The 13,267-nt window shown below is 38.2% G+C and overlaps 2 protein-coding genes across 6 annotated transcripts; one reads left to right on the forward strand and one right to left on the reverse strand.

Annotated features, from left to right (window-relative positions):
• Positions 1–533: 533 nt before the first annotated feature.
• On the reverse strand, positions 534–5,335 carry LOC128875019 (uronyl 2-sulfotransferase-like). 2 transcript variants are annotated; one of them, XM_054120302.1, is made up of 6 exons: positions 5,069–5,335; positions 3,750–3,959; positions 2,160–2,320; positions 1,908–1,982; positions 1,204–1,364; positions 534–1,105 (listed from the first exon to the last, which is right to left on the reverse strand). In XM_054120302.1, the coding sequence occupies exons 1-6, from the start codon at positions 5,204–5,206 to the stop codon at positions 954–956; spliced, it is 897 nt and encodes a 298-aa protein (XP_053976277.1). In that variant the 5' UTR covers positions 5,207–5,335; the 3' UTR covers positions 534–953. The 2 variants fall into 2 exon arrangements, with proteins under 2 accessions (XP_053976277.1, XP_053976276.1); XM_054120301.1 differs by having other exon boundaries at positions 1,908–1,994.
• Positions 5,336–6,213: 878 nt separating this feature from the next.
• LOC128875018 (protein kintoun) lies at positions 6,214–11,778 on the forward strand. 4 transcript variants are annotated; one of them, XM_054120300.1, is made up of 5 exons: positions 6,214–6,774; positions 6,848–8,053; positions 8,169–8,394; positions 8,452–8,599; positions 8,676–11,778. In XM_054120300.1, exons 1-5 carry the CDS (start codon positions 6,250–6,252, stop codon positions 8,746–8,748), a joined length of 2,178 nt encoding a protein of 725 aa, XP_053976275.1. In that variant the 5' UTR covers positions 6,214–6,249; the 3' UTR covers positions 8,749–11,778. The 4 variants fall into 4 exon arrangements, 2 of the variants coding, with proteins under 2 accessions (XP_053976275.1, XP_053976274.1); XR_008456729.1 differs by having other exon boundaries at positions 6,215–6,774; positions 8,169–8,599; positions 8,676–11,036; positions 11,126–11,778; XR_008456730.1 differs by having other exon boundaries at positions 6,215–6,774; positions 8,169–8,599; positions 8,676–10,260; positions 10,329–11,778.
• The last annotated feature ends 1,489 nt before the right edge of the window (positions 11,779–13,267 follow it).

Raw genomic sequence — 13,267 nt, forward strand, 5'->3', positions numbered from 1 at the left:
TTCTACATGTTCGTATAATTTTACATCGTAATTATCACAATTCGACTTCTAATTGTTCATTTCTACACTAACAATTGATCGATATTATGTTTTTTAAATAAAGAAAAAAATACCGAAAAATATGGTGCCATCTCTGACGAACCGCCCAAGTTTGTCGCGAAATAGTTTCCACCTCACGCCGCTAGATGCCGCAAGTGACATGAAATTATTCGAAACATAAGTTCTCTGCTTTTCCCTGCATATAAATGTAATTTTACATGATAATTATCATAACTCAACATCTAATTGTTGATTTGTACGCTAATAAATTACTGATATCCAGTTTTTTAAATAAATAAAAATACCGAGAAATGTGGTGCCACCTAGCGGCACAAAGTGGAAACGATTTCACGACACACTTGGACGATTCGCCGAGAGATGACGCCATATTTTCCGTTATTTTTTTATTTATTTAAAAAACTTAATATCGGTAAATTATTTGTGTGCAAATCAATAATTAAAAGTTTAATTGTCGTAATTACTACGTTTACTAAGTAAATTTATATGAATTTTCAGAAGAAAGTAAAAAATGTGAATATATATGAAAAATTAGTTCATCATAGTTTATATGTCCTACATGAAAATATATGTTTGCAATGAACTTAATGAATAACGAAGGATGATTATTAACAATTATAGTGCTGCTATAATATATTCCTCTGGATTAATTATATATCCCATTTATTATTTAAAAACGCTGGAATCTATGATCAAAACAGGAGAGGGGAACAAACATTACTTACATTTTCTTCTTGAAAAATGTTTTTTAATCGAATCGATTCAGTACAATCAGTATAAAACAACCTTTCACTCGTTGTTAATAGAATATCGCCACGATATGTTTAATATAATTATCTTTGGTGCAATTTTAAACTGGATACCAGCGGGCCACGGCAACTTTTTCTTCGTAGGCGTTAGTTTTCCACAACGTCGTAGGATGTTTCGTTGAATAGTCGAAATTTTAGCCACTGATATAAATCTATTTCATCCTCGAAGAGTCTGAACAATATCTCCCGTTCTCGTGGATCTAATGTAATCGAAGTATCGGAAAGGTATTTCTTGGGTCCTAAGTAGTAGTAATCAGAGTATCAAAACTGTACTTCTTGTACAAATATATCTGAAATATATTTTTCTCTTTATTTTTTTTTTTTTATGTTTACTTACGAATTTTTCTATAAATTTGCCTTGCACCGCGAAAAAAGTATGGAAATTTATGTTCCAATAGGTTTATGGATTGCTCCATGCAATCTAAAATACCAACAACTGGGTACCATTCGACAATATTTGCTTTAGCCCGCTGCAATGCCCATTTGTTATTTGTCTCTCTATAAATTCCAGGGCAACGATATAGAAAGGATACAAAATAAAAATAAAAATGTTATTTGCAGTGACGAGTTTATAAATAGGAAAATCGTTATTTCTATCTTCAGGTGACGATATTGGCACGTATTATGGTTCTACTTGTTTGCATAATTCATTAGTTCGCTAATTTTTATCAATTTTTACTTCTCTCTTTTTAGGATATTTACTCTCGTAAATGTGTATAATAGTTACTGTAATTAATATAAATACATATTTGCATTCGACACATTAAATGTGTATTATCAATACATCCTTTGTTTTTGGATTCATTCTTCAATATACTATATTACACATGCCACGTTTGCAATTTATTATAAATATAGAAATTCAATGAACCAGTTAAATAATGATTCATTCCTCGTAATCTACGCTTTCGAACTAATTATTTTTATCGTGTGTAGTGAGGCCGCGCTATCAAGTTATAATAGTATCGAATTAAACATTATACAACCGTTTTCTCTATTTACGTAATTCTCGCCATTGCATGTGTACACCTAGGTACTCACGTGCATCGAGGGTCTTGTCCGCAAAACATAGGTACGGCTCTACTTTCAAGCACCGTTTTTCCTTGTTCGTGATATCTGTAAGAGGGTCTAGTTTTCTATTAAACGCCAATATGTATCTCGCTTAAGAAAATTCTTATAAATGGACTGCGGATTTGATGGATTTCTGACATACACTGATAATAATTAATTAGCATAACAATATTAATATTTCGTTTTGCATACGTGCATATAAAATAACGTGACGTCTTTTACCTCTGTAAGTTTTGAGCACCAATGGGATTTCTCACCAAAGATATAAACGTTGGTGCTTGTCGTCCAAATTTCGAAAAATTTAAAAACCTAACGTTTCCGTCGAAACTTAAAGGAATCGCTTCCTGCCTTATGATATTAGTAATTTCTTCCACTAATAGTTCCTGCGAAAGAATGCCATCCATGTTCTTCTTAAATAAATACTAATGGAATTCCCAAACGCTACGAATTTATGAACAGAAACGTTTCCACGTACAAAAATAAAGACGGAAGCTACCACCTTTGTAAATAAGCATGTAATTTATTAATGTCACTGCCTACCAATGTCGCTAAGTATAAAACTTATAAATTAACACCACTCAGACTTTATAAAAAGAATTTTATATTAAGTATAATTGTCACGATGTTTCCTGATTGCACATTATTCGTTTCAATTAGTTGGCAATGTATATACTTCTACGAATACAATTATATTATTAACAAATAGCGAGGACGATTCTAATGAAAAAATTGAAACATCAACAAATTCTATCCTCGTTCGTATGCCTACAAGTTTCGCGTTGCGTTGTATTGATTGGACGGAATCCGTTTGAAAATTTTATAAAAATAGCGAACTAACGAAATAACCGAGAATGGGAGGTCTCGATACGAGGTGCCAGGATGATTGATTACCGTACTCCAAATACATTGGATCATTCAATATTTATTGCTTTTCTCGTCGAACTACGTGAACCACGTCTGCTCCTCGCTACCTGGATGTACTCCAAATAGGAATTCTCGGCTCTGTCGCTTTAGCAGACGAAAGTGGTACAACTTCGATTGCAACACCGAAAACCGACTCTGACGTGAACGTAAAGTGCAACGGCCACGGAGTGATTAAATTTCGCCGAGATTTATACGATCAATGAATCAGGAGCCGATTCATGCTTCTACCGTTATCGTTCGGAATTCGATCGACGCTTAGATACATTACGGCATCGCGATTATTCGACGAGTATCCATTACTATCATGGTCAATCATCCAAAGAATTCTCCCATGAGTCATCTAACCGCAACACGGTAATCCGTACATGGCGACATAAATGTGGTTTCGTAATTAAATTCTATGCAATTTCGGACGATTCAAAGTAACTCTTTACACCGTTGAATGTATTAGGTTGTCTGAAAAGCTTCTTTCGTTTTATTAATAAGTAATAGATACACAATATTTTATGTTTTATGTTACATTATTGAATTGTGTACGATTCATTTTGCTCCGTTACTGTTACAACATCACATCTAAGAAATTAGATTGTCTATTTATATAAACACTTGCACACAAAATAATTGAGTTTAAATTACGAAAGAAACTTTTCGGACAACCTGATATACAGAATTTACGTGTTTGAAGATTAATTAACACGCACCAAAGAAATCTTCTTTCTAGTGGCGAAAACAGCTCGATTTTCGTTTTTCGGAATAACCTTGGAAAAGCTAGTCTTTTCTAATACAATGTCGTCTTTCTGACTTCGTTTATACACAGAGAGGAAAAGAAAGTTTTTCCGAAATTTGTTCAGATAATTGTGTAGCTATTCGTTTGTGTAATTAGTTTACCTCTTGCAATGTTGTCAAAAGTCCATGATCGCCAGGTGGCAAACGTATATGTTTGAAAGCATTGTAGCCCTGTAGACGCTGCAAAATTAGGACCAACAGTTCGGCCCCAGCTTCCGGTACACGCGTTAACATCAAGATATGTCTGTTCATTTCTGCCACACTCCTACGAGAGCCCAGTTCCGCAAGCGAGGGCGTAACGTATCGATACGTCTGCGTAGTAAATCGCATTAATCATGATTTCGTTATCGTTACCAAAATTCGTTAAATTTAATCCGACACATGGACCTGGCCAAATTGTACGGAAGTCGTTAATAGTATTATTTGTAACGTGAAAGCTCTTTAATTTAAAAGTGTGGTGAATTTGGTAAATTTTTGGTGCAAAAAGATTTTCATTAAAGAATTATTACACTCCTCTTGTACGTTATATCCTTATCTATCAGTTATCTAAATTTTACTTGACGAAAAATTAAATTAAAAATGTTGCAACCATTTACATCGAGGTGAATCTTCTTAGCCCTAGTCTTATAATTAGACCTTGTTCATGGTAATAATTCTAATCTTAATTAAAAGAAAAACGCTACAAGATTCAATTTAATCTCTGATAGAAAGCGTAAGTATTGATCTGCAAAGTTCAATGAAGTTATTGATCTTACCACTGTTATCAATCATACATAACAGAGCAAAAATGGTTCCCTTATCGAGTCGCTTTAATTTTTTAATTATTTAGTTGTCGCGCCCGACTTCCTGGTGAACTCATTTCTAAATCGCAAACGAGAAATATCACTTTCCAGCAATTACATCTCAGCTGACGCACTTTCACTGCATCGAGCGCGTACCGAACTCGACCAGTGCAATATTCGAAAAAAATTCTACCCAAAATGTATTAAGAATTAATTAAATCGTCAGAAATGTTTGACATAATGGAAAGTAATCTCCCTATAAGAATTTCGTTAAAAACGTTACGACCAGTTATGTTTACAATCCTCTACCGAGAAAAAAATGTCTTATTCGTATCTCTTATCGTAATCATCTTCTCAAAAATTATTATATTTATATTGCTTATTTTTTTGAAATTTACATATCATATTTTCTAAAACATACTTTCATAAATTGGTCGAAATGTCGACGATACAAGTTATCATTCGACAACTGACGTTTCTTTTCTTCTTTTTACATACCGCGCCAAGAACTTACCTCGAAGACCAACCGAATGTCAAATTTAGTATCTACTCAATACGAAGTAATCAAATAACAAGATAACAAGAAATTTGTATCAAATGATTATTGGATACAATTCATCTATGGCTATTATCGATTACCTGTTCCTTCGCATAACGCTTCTCTATATCGTCCTCTGAATGGCTCGCAAACTCCGTCGACGATTTCGATCTCAAAACAACGAAGAGAACCGTCGAGCAAACAGCGACACTGGTCAAAAAGCCACGGTTCAGACGCATGTTAAAACGATACACGACAGATCCGTGATCCAGCAATAGTGGACGTATCCTTTTTTCTTTAAATGTATTCGACCGATAGTCCTGATTACCGACATCGAAACTTTCAGTCACGAATTACCAACGGTTGTGTCTTGTAAGAAACTGAGGAGAATGTCAGTGGGTCAGAGACGTCGTACCGTTTGATCCCCACATCTTCGCTCGAACTCCCACCAACTGTACATCCCGAGAAAAGGGAAACTCAGCTTTTCCATAATCATTTATTTATATATGAGTGAAAAATACTTTCCAGATACTTATCCGAAAGATTTAATCTGCTCGACGAGCTAAATACGTCGCTCTTCCCTGACATTTAAAATCCAGGTTCGTTCCTTCGAGACAATCTTTACTTCTTTTTTTTTTCCACGAACATCGTTGACGGTTCCTGAAGCTCGTTGATCCTCTGCTCGAAAAAATTAATTTTAATTTAATTAATGTATCTCATTCAGTGCTCCGATAAATTTCTCCGAAATATTCTATAGAACGTATAAAGTTGAATAAATTTAAATTCAACGGAAACGTAATTTATTAAGTGTTGAAAATATTTGGTTAGTTCTGTAGTACCTCGATTATTCATAACAAATGAAGCAGAAGGTGGAGTTTTATCCACCTGGAGCCTATTTATAGGCTTCTTAATTCCAATGTTTACCTTCTAGAATTTATTAACCATGTTGTCGATTACCTACTTATTCCAAACTGAAATTTATTCTAACAATCATCTTTTTATCAATCATCAATCATCTTAAGTAGTGGATTTTTCTCGTCAGGGAAAAGAGGATGTGCTCCATAAATTGTAAGAAATGTTAATTCCAAGAATTTCTATCGTTTTGATAAACTGTATTTAACTGATAGAGAAAAACGGAATAGTTATTTCAAAGTTGTATGTTATACCGCTATTTGACCGGCCGGTTTAGTGGCGCCGCCATCCACGTGGTACAAGTGCTTCGCGATCATTCTACCAACGAGTTTATTTGTAAACACGCGACGACGCGACATCATTTCGTAAGATGGACGCGCACGAGACGTACAGAAAAGATTGGGAGGATTTGGATGTGACCAAGCAAGAGCTGAAGACGTTAACAGAATGCTTGAAGAAGGAGGAATTTCGCAAATTGCTGGTCGAATATGCGGAAGAGGTGACCGATCCGGAGAATAGGAAGATCTACGAGAAAGAGATAACGCAGTTAGAAAAAGAACGGAACGTCGACATTACGTTTGTTCGCCTCGATCCTGGTTACGTCATAAAAACTAGCGTAAACGGAGACACGAAGTGTTTTGTGAATATTTGCAAGAGTGATGTCGTTGAGAAACTGAGCAGTCAACCTGTCTTCGAACAAGGTCATCGAAATTTACAATGGTCTATCCCTCACATCCTTATACCGCCTCGTGACGAACTCGATAAGAAAAATGTACGTTGCCTGGTCTTCGACGTGATGTTCCATCCCGATGCGATTTACTTAGCGTCGAGAAACGCTGGATTTCGCGATACTATCAACGTCACGGCCATTGATAGCATAGAAAGCAAGTTCAAGGTAAGTGTCACTTAGTATACCTTGATTTTGCTATTCCTTCACGTTTGTGATCGTTTACTTTTCGTTCTGTTAGATGAAATTGGATAGGAAAAACCTCAGATTCCCAAACATCAAGTACAAGGGTGTACCTCTTTCAGCAGTTATAAGAAAGCCTTCCAAGGAACCACCGAAAGAGAAATTGGATATGGAGCCCGAGATATACCAGAAATTGATGGCAGATTATGATAGGAAAAGAGAACAACAATATAACCGTGTACAGAAGAAGCCAACACGTGCATCACCGCCTGTTAAATATTACCAAGATAAAGTGAATGCAAATGAAGACACAAATAGCAAATATGTTACACCTAAGTTTTCCATAAAACATCAGTCTGACATAGAACTGGAAGATTTTAGTACTAGTAAAACAGCAAAAATGAATGCCACTGTACCTAAAAGATTAATCATAGGCATAGATTTACCATTACTGAAAACTACAGATGATGCTGTCTTAGATGTACAGGAACGGTACCTTACCTTAAAGAGTGAAAAGCCAGCAAAGTATTTATTAGAACTTCCATTGCCCTATCACGTGGATGCTGACAGGGGTAATGCTAAGTTTGATCCGAAATACAAGAAACTAGTGGTAACACTACCAGTCATACCACCAACGGTACTTGTATCAGATACTAGAGAGGACAGTGGTGTTGATAGCGACTCTGGTAGTCCTGTACCACTGTTACACGAAGATTCACTTAGCAGTGGTTCCTCGAATGACTGCATGCCAAAGTTAATAGAAGAATGTGAAACAGCGCTCACAGTTGCAACAACACAACATGAAAATGAAAATTTCAAAGAGTGTAGCGATACAGCATTATGGACTAATAGTATAGAGAACACGGATGCATTTATGGATTCCAGCATTATATATTCACTGCCACCATTTACTTGTAATATATATGATAATCAGTTAGCAATCACTGTAAATGTGAAAAATGTGAATCCAGATTCCATATCCCATAGAATTTTGCAAAACAATTCAGGATTACACATTTTACTAGCATCTATAGGCGCGGGTTTTTTTCCGCAACATTTTTCGCTATGTTTAGAAATTAACGAAGATTCTATAAATCCCGATTCTTTTACGAGCGAACCATGGGATAATAACGTTGTCTTTACGGTCGTGTTAAAGAACCCTGATAATTTAGCGCGATATTATGTCGGAGTTAACGAAGAGTTCATGGAAGAAAAAAATTTTCCTACAGCTGTATCTTTCAAGAACCAGCTAAAAGAATTAACGGTACGTCTGCATGGCCCGAACGATTAACACATTCGCGCTCACGGTGGGACATTAAATTCAGGTCCTGTCGCGAACGAGTTAAAGCTTATTTTATATTTGATTATATTCGTTGCAGGCCATGGAAGACGCAGAATCGGAAAAGGACCGAACAATTAACGTACTAACTGAGGATGATGGTGTTGTTATAAATATTACCCCGAATCAACTAGATTCCGACAATGAAGTTAAACATGAATTTGAAAGATCAACGCAACAGCAAGAAAGTCAACAACAATATGGCGGAACAGAGAATAGATCTGTTTCAGAATGCATCACAGATAAAACGACTGACAGAACTTCAGGTACATTTTTGAAAGGTATACTGAAGTCACGTCGCACTCATGATTTTTCGCGTTCAGTATCCGGATCCAGTACCGACGAATACGAAATGCCATCGTCCATCGATTGTCAGTATGATTCCGCACTAGATTTAAATTCCGAATCGGATTGGCGAAGCTTAAAGAAAAAAGTACGGTTCAACGCGTTAGTGAGCCGACAGATATTTAGGTATGCGTGTATAATATGAAACGTGAAGTTTTAATAACTAGTCGCATGTTGTTAACAGATTTATTCAATTTTTTAGGCCTGAGATCAGCATTCTTGGTCACAGTAAAAAGCATCAACGTAAGTTAACAACTAGGCTAGTGGACAAGTAGAATCTATTAGAAGTTGATGCCCAACCTTAACGAGAAAAGGAACGACAACTGAAGCTGGTAGAGAGGAAACCAAAGCGCGCATCGACACCTACTGTTCGTCATAAAGATACGTCAAATAAAAATGTAGAAACAAATAACAAATACGTTACATCTAAATTCTCTATAAAATATCATTCCGATATGGAGATGGAAGACTTTCGTACTAATATCGAAGCTACGAAAATGAATACGGGAGAACCTAAAAGGATAATCGTCACGATTGATCTACCCCTACTAAAAACTGCCACTGATGTTTCCTTGGATGTGCAAGAACGGTACCTTATACTGAAGAGCGAAGAGCCTGCGAAATATTTATTGGAACTTCCTTTATCGTTCTGTGTACACGCGTCAAGTGGTAGTTCCACGTTTGATACAAAATACAAGAAACTCGTTGTAACGCTACTAATCATTCAATCAGCGGCGCCAACATCAGACACTAAAGAGGACAGCGGAGTTGATAGCGACCATGATAATCATGTACTGGTGTTACGTGAAGAGTCGATAGAAGATTCTCTCAGAAAAAGTCAGGCAAGTGACCTCACGTCGGAGTTAGACGACGGGTGCGAAACAGTGCTTGAAGCTACAAAAATAGAGAATGAAAGTGAAAGTTCGGAAGAGTGTAGTGATATGGTACTCAATGAACCAGAATATGAGCATATGCGGACTAATAGTGTAGACAACATTGATACATTTCTGGATTCCAGCATTAAATATTCACTTCCATCGTTTTCTTGTATTATATACGAAACAGTTAGCGATCATTATACGTGTAAAAATACTTGGATCCAAGTTCTATTCGCCATAGAATTTTACAAAATAATTTAGGAATACACATTTCGTTAACATCTGTCTGTGCAGAATTCTGTTAGCAATACTATCTTTTATGTCTAAAAATACATGATGATAGCGTGGTTTCCGATTCCCTCGTGATCGAATCTTGGGATGATATTGTTATATTTAAAATCATGTTAAACAATGCCGAAAATTTCTTACGATATTATGTCGAAATAAACGAAGAGTTCGTGAAAGAAAAGGTTTATCAAAGACTCAAAAGAACTAACGGTAAACATATTAGACGTTTAAGATATTTGAGGCTTTCACGATCTGGTTCTTCATGGTTGATACTAACTAAAGCTTCCGGGTACAAGTCGTGTACTTTGAACAAGTTACTCCGACGTTTCGCTAGCATTAATTTAGGGATTGAATGACACTGATATTGGTGTGTCGTTCGTTGTGTAGTTTAGGTCTTTTTAATGTATTCATGCTCATGTTATGGTTCATTGACTACTAATTACCGAGCCCATAGCGCGGTTACCAAAACAAGTTGTTATGATTGCTCGGCTGAACATTAAAAAATATACCTTAAAGAGACCCAAACCATACGACGCATGCCAATATTAGCGTGTCATTTGTCCCCCGAAATAGCTAGTCGTAATTTTATCTAAAGAACACGTCTTACACCTGGGAGCCTCGGTTAGTATCAATCATTTTATGCGATTACATCGATTAGTAATTGTTTTATATTTTATTATTTTGTGCAGGATACGAATGACCCAGAATTGGAAAAGAATCAAACAAGCGATGCGCTGTCAGAGGATGATGGTGTTGATATAAATCATAATCCACATCATTCAAATTCTGATGCAAAAGGTCTAGGATAATAATGGCAACAATAAATTTTACAAATTACGCTACGTTTCGGAATTATTTAATTTATTCGATTCTGCAGATCTGATGTTGGTCGAGAGAGTACACTTGTCATTCGCCAACGTAGAGTAACGATTATGTCGGTTGGATTTTAGAAAATGCGGTACTCTCCGATCGAGCTGATTTTTTAACCGACTTCGAAAAGGAGGAGGTTACTCGATTCGACATGTATATTTTTTTTTTTATCATAGATAGCCCTTGACCTGGCGATTACAATAGTGGTCATCTTGACCCTTAATTCCTGCCCTCCTCCTCCTCAGGGGTCAAAAACTGTGAAATGGTTCAAAAAGTGTTTCTTTTGTACCGACCGCGGTGAGTACGTCGTTTTCAAATTTTTTTTTACTTGGAGGAACATCATAGCATCAGGCGCGAAATCTACTGTCCGGGTAGGTTTGGTGTAGTTTTTTTTGGGGAGGGGGGCAATGTTGAATACAATTAATGTACATACTGTCTGAGTAGATTTGGAGTAGTTTTTTGTGGGTGCGGCCATATTGAATACCGTTAATGTACATACTGTCTACACAGGAATACTGTCTGAGTAGGTTTAGGGTCATTTTTGGTGGGCGCGGCAATATCGAATACCGTCAATGTCTACACGTATACTATCTACACGGAAATACTGTCCGAGTAGGTTTGGGGTAGTTTTTGATGGGGACGGCAATATTGAATGCCGTTATGGTATGTACTGTCTACACGGAGGTTAAGCGGGGTACAGAGTCTTACACCTTCCGTCTCATTCCTCGCAGACTCCGTGGGGGGAGGGGGGAGTTAAGGGTCAAGGTAACCACAATTGTAATCGCCAGGTCAAAGGCTACCTATGATAAAAAAAATCGGCCCGATCCCATGGGGTACACCATTTTCTCGAACTCAACCATTATGTCTCGGACTGTAAAACCTATGATAACTGTGAGAGATAATAGTCCTAGATAGTATCCTTTAGTAATAATTGTTTAGTGTAATGATTTTAAAATGTCGATTTATTCCACTACATTCTATCTTCTATATTCATAAATATAAACTTCTTATAAATGAATTTTTACGAACATTTTATTGAGAGTCTTTGACTTATTTATACGCAATGCACTTAATAAACGTATCCTTACAGTAAGCGGCACTTGTATAGTCTAACCACATTTCACGACGATAAAACGGCATGTCCTCGTTCTAGGATAAACGCGCACTTGTTTTTCTAGCAGATTGTTTGATATATCAATGTGCACGCGCAACGCGGTATTAGCGCGTTTTATGGAAAAGAAAGAGACAAATAAAATGTACAAATCGTAACGTTTTAATTTATTTTTAATCGTGCCATCGTTGTTACACGTCTTCGCTCTGAATGTACAGCTTGTTGTAATAGAATAAGCTAGCGAATCTCTACCGCCTCGCCCCCGCCCTCCCAACATAGTCGTATAAGCAAGGTGTCGCCATGCATTAAAATTCAAATTAGCTGTCTTCGATTCGGAACCCTGAAAATCGAAAATGTGTTGCAATGATCGCTCGTAAGTTTGCCCGAGCCTAAAAGTATCGTCCTTTCGATTCATCGTTTCTGTTTTTTGCGCCTCTATATCGAAACGATCGGCAGGATCGCAATTGTTTACCGGGGAGAAACGTTTCGAACGAAGCCATTGTATTTAAGGAACACCGCAAGTTCTGCTCGTCGAGACACGGCGGTCGCGAGGCGCGAACCGAAGTGTGGCTACGTCGTGGTGGTAAAACGTGATAGAAAAGTGGGACAAGCCAGTACGACGGCGGAGGAAGTCGGCCCACAGCACGGTAGGAGCCGTAGATGAGAGGTTGCCCGGAGTTGGTGCCCATCGATCCCTCTACCTGCGGGGGTGTAAGGTCGTTACACTCGCGTCTACCTATGCCCGAGCTGCATTGCATAGTTCCTCGTATTATTCCTATTGATGCCCCCCTCCGCCACAGGGGCGAGACAGCGACTACCCTCACGAATGCAACGTTCTAATTTCGCGGCGCAACCACCACCACAGCCGCCGGTTCACGACGACGACGACGACGGGGTCGCGGCCTGATTCGCAAACACTCCAAAGAGACGACCTAGAAGGACAAGGGCCTCTCGTCAAACACTGCGAAGGTACTCCCTACTACCCCTTCTCTCTCGGGAGCGCAAACTAAAGGGTAGAATGCACATTGCGAATCTTTCGACACCCTGGAGATCTTCAGCACCCCCCCCCCTCCCCCCTTCTCTTAAGCCTCTTCTTGTCTGTTTTTCCTTTGTTTCTTTCTTTGTGTACGCCAACAGATTCATCACGACGTAGAATAAAGGTTCAATTCATCTGCGAAAGTGGTCGCGCTCGTATTAGAAGAAAAAAGAAAGAAGAACCTGCTACTTCAATCCTCGCGGAAGACTCAACAATCTCGCGATGGCATCGCGTCATTCGCGAAACTTCGGCCACTCTTGGCACAAATCGATCATCCGGCCGGTGTGTGCTCGAGGGAAAATGGCGCGATCGAGCACTCGCCTGGCAGATTTCGCGATTCGAGTACCGATGAGATAAAGGTGGTAGGCCTGACTGGCACCAGGTCGATAAGTCGTCCACCCCTTGAGAGAGTCAGAGGTCGACGTGGGTGCACGAGGGTACACGTACCCCACGTACCGTAGTTACGGCAGGCACGACATCGGCAATGCGGCAGCCGTTTACGTTGTTATACCGTTCGACCATTGCACCTGGCACCGTCGACGAACACCGGCCCGACTGGTGTCTACCGCAGAATTGCACATTTCGGACGTCGTCAGCCTATTTTTCGTGGC

Source organism: Hylaeus volcanicus, chromosome 4, assembly GCF_026283585.1.
Source record: "Hylaeus volcanicus isolate JK05 chromosome 4, UHH_iyHylVolc1.0_haploid, whole genome shotgun sequence".
NCBI classification, from domain to species: Eukaryota; Metazoa; Arthropoda; class Insecta; order Hymenoptera; family Colletidae; genus Hylaeus; species Hylaeus volcanicus.

Coding starts and splice junctions, on each gene's coding strand:
- LOC128875019 (XM_054120301.1), bottom strand. CDS start 5,206: ATGCGTCTGAACCGTGGCTTTTTGACCAGTGTCGCTGTTTGCTCGACG. Junction 3,960..5,068: donor AGCGTTATGCGAAGGAACAG/GTAATCGATAAT, acceptor TTTACTACGCAG/ACGTATCGATACGTTACGCC. Junction 1,106..1,203: donor GCAAATTTATAGAAAAATTC/GTAAGTAAACAT, acceptor ACTACTACTTAG/GACCCAAGAAATACCTTTCC.
- LOC128875018 (XM_054120299.1), top strand. CDS start 6,250: ATGGACGCGCACGAGACGTACAGAAAAGATTGGGAGGATTTGGATGTG. Junction 8,054..8,168: donor ACCAGCTAAAAGAATTAACG/GTACGTCTGCAT, acceptor TATTCGTTGCAG/GCCATGGAAGACGCAGAATC. Junction 8,600..8,675: donor GTGAGCCGACAGATATTTAG/GTATGCGTGTAT, acceptor TCAATTTTTTAG/GCCTGAGATCAGCATTCTTG.